The sequence below is a fragment of the Oratosquilla oratoria genome, chromosome 24 (assembly GCF_046742065.1).
Source record: "Oratosquilla oratoria isolate Oo_2021 chromosome 24, ASM4674206v1, whole genome shotgun sequence".
Taxonomy (NCBI): Eukaryota; Metazoa; Arthropoda; class Malacostraca; order Stomatopoda; family Squillidae; genus Oratosquilla; species Oratosquilla oratoria.
Window position 1 is genome coordinate 33434095 of NC_134800.1, and position 2500 is coordinate 33436594.

The 2500-nt window shown below is 39.0% G+C and overlaps 1 protein-coding gene across 5 annotated transcripts in view; it reads left to right on the forward strand.

Moving 5' to 3' along the window:
- LOC143038545 (uncharacterized) overlaps positions 1-2500 on the forward strand; it is a 262086-nt gene that overhangs the window by 147643 nt on the left and 111943 nt on the right. For all 5 annotated transcript variants that reach the window (XM_076207876.1, XM_076207880.1, XM_076207877.1 and 2 more), the window contains one exon: positions 291-402. In XM_076207876.1, coding sequence (XP_076063991.1) covers positions 291-402 — 112 coding nt within the window. The remainder of the gene's footprint in view (positions 1-290; positions 403-2500) is intronic.

A 2500-nucleotide genomic window follows, 5' to 3' on the forward strand; every position in this document is an offset into this window, starting at 1 on the left:
AATAATTTTGACTGTGTTGGTTTATGTTCTTTCATAGATTCTCTAATCATATGATTGTTTTCTATCCATGTGTCACACCAATGTTGTTTCGACTGATCATTATTTGTGGATGTATGATTTTTATTCGTTATTATTTGTGTTATTGATCCATTAGTTAATTATTTATTTATGAGTATCCTGACAGCTTGCATTTCCAATATTATATCATGAAATAGTCTACCCTTCGTTGCTAGAAATTTTCTTTGTCCATTCCGTTTTCTATAGCCATGTCTTTTCCCTCTCACGTTCAGCATGTCGACGACTGGATGGGCGACCAAGACTGGTGGCGGAGGCTTGGGCACGGGACTGCCAGGGGGCATCGAGGAAGATGCCGTCCTGAGGCAACAGAAAATTGAAAAACAGGTCAGTCTGTATGTTTCTCTCTCTCAGCTAGGGTATTTTAGATTTTAATATTTAAAGCTCAAAGCAAAATACTGCTTGAGTTTGAACAGAGGGAAGAAAGGAGACAGGATGTCGGCAGTTTGATTCATTCCTGCAAAACTTGTCCAGTTGACGTACTGTACAACTTTCACACATGCACACACGCATACACACACAACCCCCTTCCCCCACCACACAAACATAAGTATTTTTTTTTCCTAACGGGATATTTGGGTGAATATCAGGGTACGGCAGTATCAAGGGGACAAAATGAAAATACGGGAAGAAACCCCAGCCCTGAGGGTCCACCGTTCAGCAAAAACAGATTTGATAGTGCTCACACGTAACAGGGCACTGAATACGTAACATTATAACCTGTGGAGACGAAATATAAGGTTGAGGAAGTTTGTGATTGTCAGCAAGGAATTATAGGCCACAACGTGCTTATGATGTTATATTGTATTGTATTGTATTATATTGTATTATTAAGAAATTTGTTAGCGAGGTACGTGCATTCTGTTCATGGGTGTTCAATTGGCAGTTGAAGGGGTAGAGGGGAGATTATAGAGAAACCTATCATTAGGTTTTGGTTCGATTTAATTCTGACAATCGGTGAAGGGGTACTGTTTTTTTTGCGGGTTGAGATTCAGATCGGAAGAAACTTTAATCAGGTAGAAAAAAGAATAAAGAAGAATAAGGTAAACTAAAGCAAGATAAGTACAATATAGTAATATAAAAGTTAATTAGCCATAAATTCCTTCGCTTCGCATGCGTCCCCAGAACCAAGTAACTGTTCAAGTGCAAACCCGGAATAGAAAATTGAAAATGTGCCTCGAGAAGAGTCAAAAGAATTATTTGGAGAGTCCCACCACCAGATGCGGTGATATTTCCCAGAAAAAAAGTTGCGCTAGCCAGAATGAAATGAGTAGAGTATTTTTTTTCTGTAAGTAGAACTGTGTACATTCGTTTATATTTGCACACTGTAGTAATCGCACAGGGTCACGAAGCTCATTACACTTGTTCAGGCACGAAGCCATGAGGGAAGGGTACTGACAACAACTATATGATACATTATGGAAGACTGGATCTAACACAATCAGACACGCCAATTACACAATATGCATTCTATGAAGGACTTGTGGGAAAACCCCCGTCGTTCCAGCTATCATGGCGTTCCTCAGAGAGAGGAAACTGCTTGGCCAGATAGTCTAGGGAACGACGACAACAACAGCATGTGTGTATTTTAAGCGATTGACCCTGGGCAACTTGTTTGGACCAAGCGGGATCCGAACCGGCGGTTACCTGCTCAGATATCCACTGTTCTTCCAATTGCGCTAGTGCCACCGTCCCTCACTTGCACCATTTTTTTTTTCACTGAAATATGGAAGAACGAGTGGAGAGGGGAGAACGGATTCGATAATGTTCACAGTATTTTGACGTGAGAAAAGCAAATATATAACTGCCGAACCACTCTGAGGATGAAATGACCTGGGATGAAATGATTACCCAAGAGTAAAAAAAAAATGTAGGCAGCGTGGGAAATAGTTTGGAGAGGTAGATTTCTTCCACTTTATTATTTTTATCTTTTATTTTTTTCTACCTGATCCCAACGATTTAATATATATATATATATATATATATATATATATATATATATATATATATATATATATATATATATATATATATGTATATATATATATATATTAGAAACTTATTTGTCATGACAAAGTGTTGTGATGAAAAAAGAAGTTGAGAATCGCTTTGGACCGTAAAACATGGTCAACGCATTAGCACCAGCAGGTCCCTATTATGGCACAAGGTCATGAAGGATGGGGAGAGAGATTGGGGAATCTAAACACAAACAAACATCCATTTAACACGAATAGACAAATTTTCAAGTGTTTAGGAGTAGGATGAGCCTGTCGAGAGGCCCTTCAACACTTGTATACAACAGTGATTGGGAGGTGTCGTCCCCCCGGGTGTGGTGATACAAGGCAACTTTAGAGAAATTAGATTAAAAAAAAAAACAGAAAATGGTTGATCACGGCTGAGTCTTCAATGCCTAGAGCATGCCGAG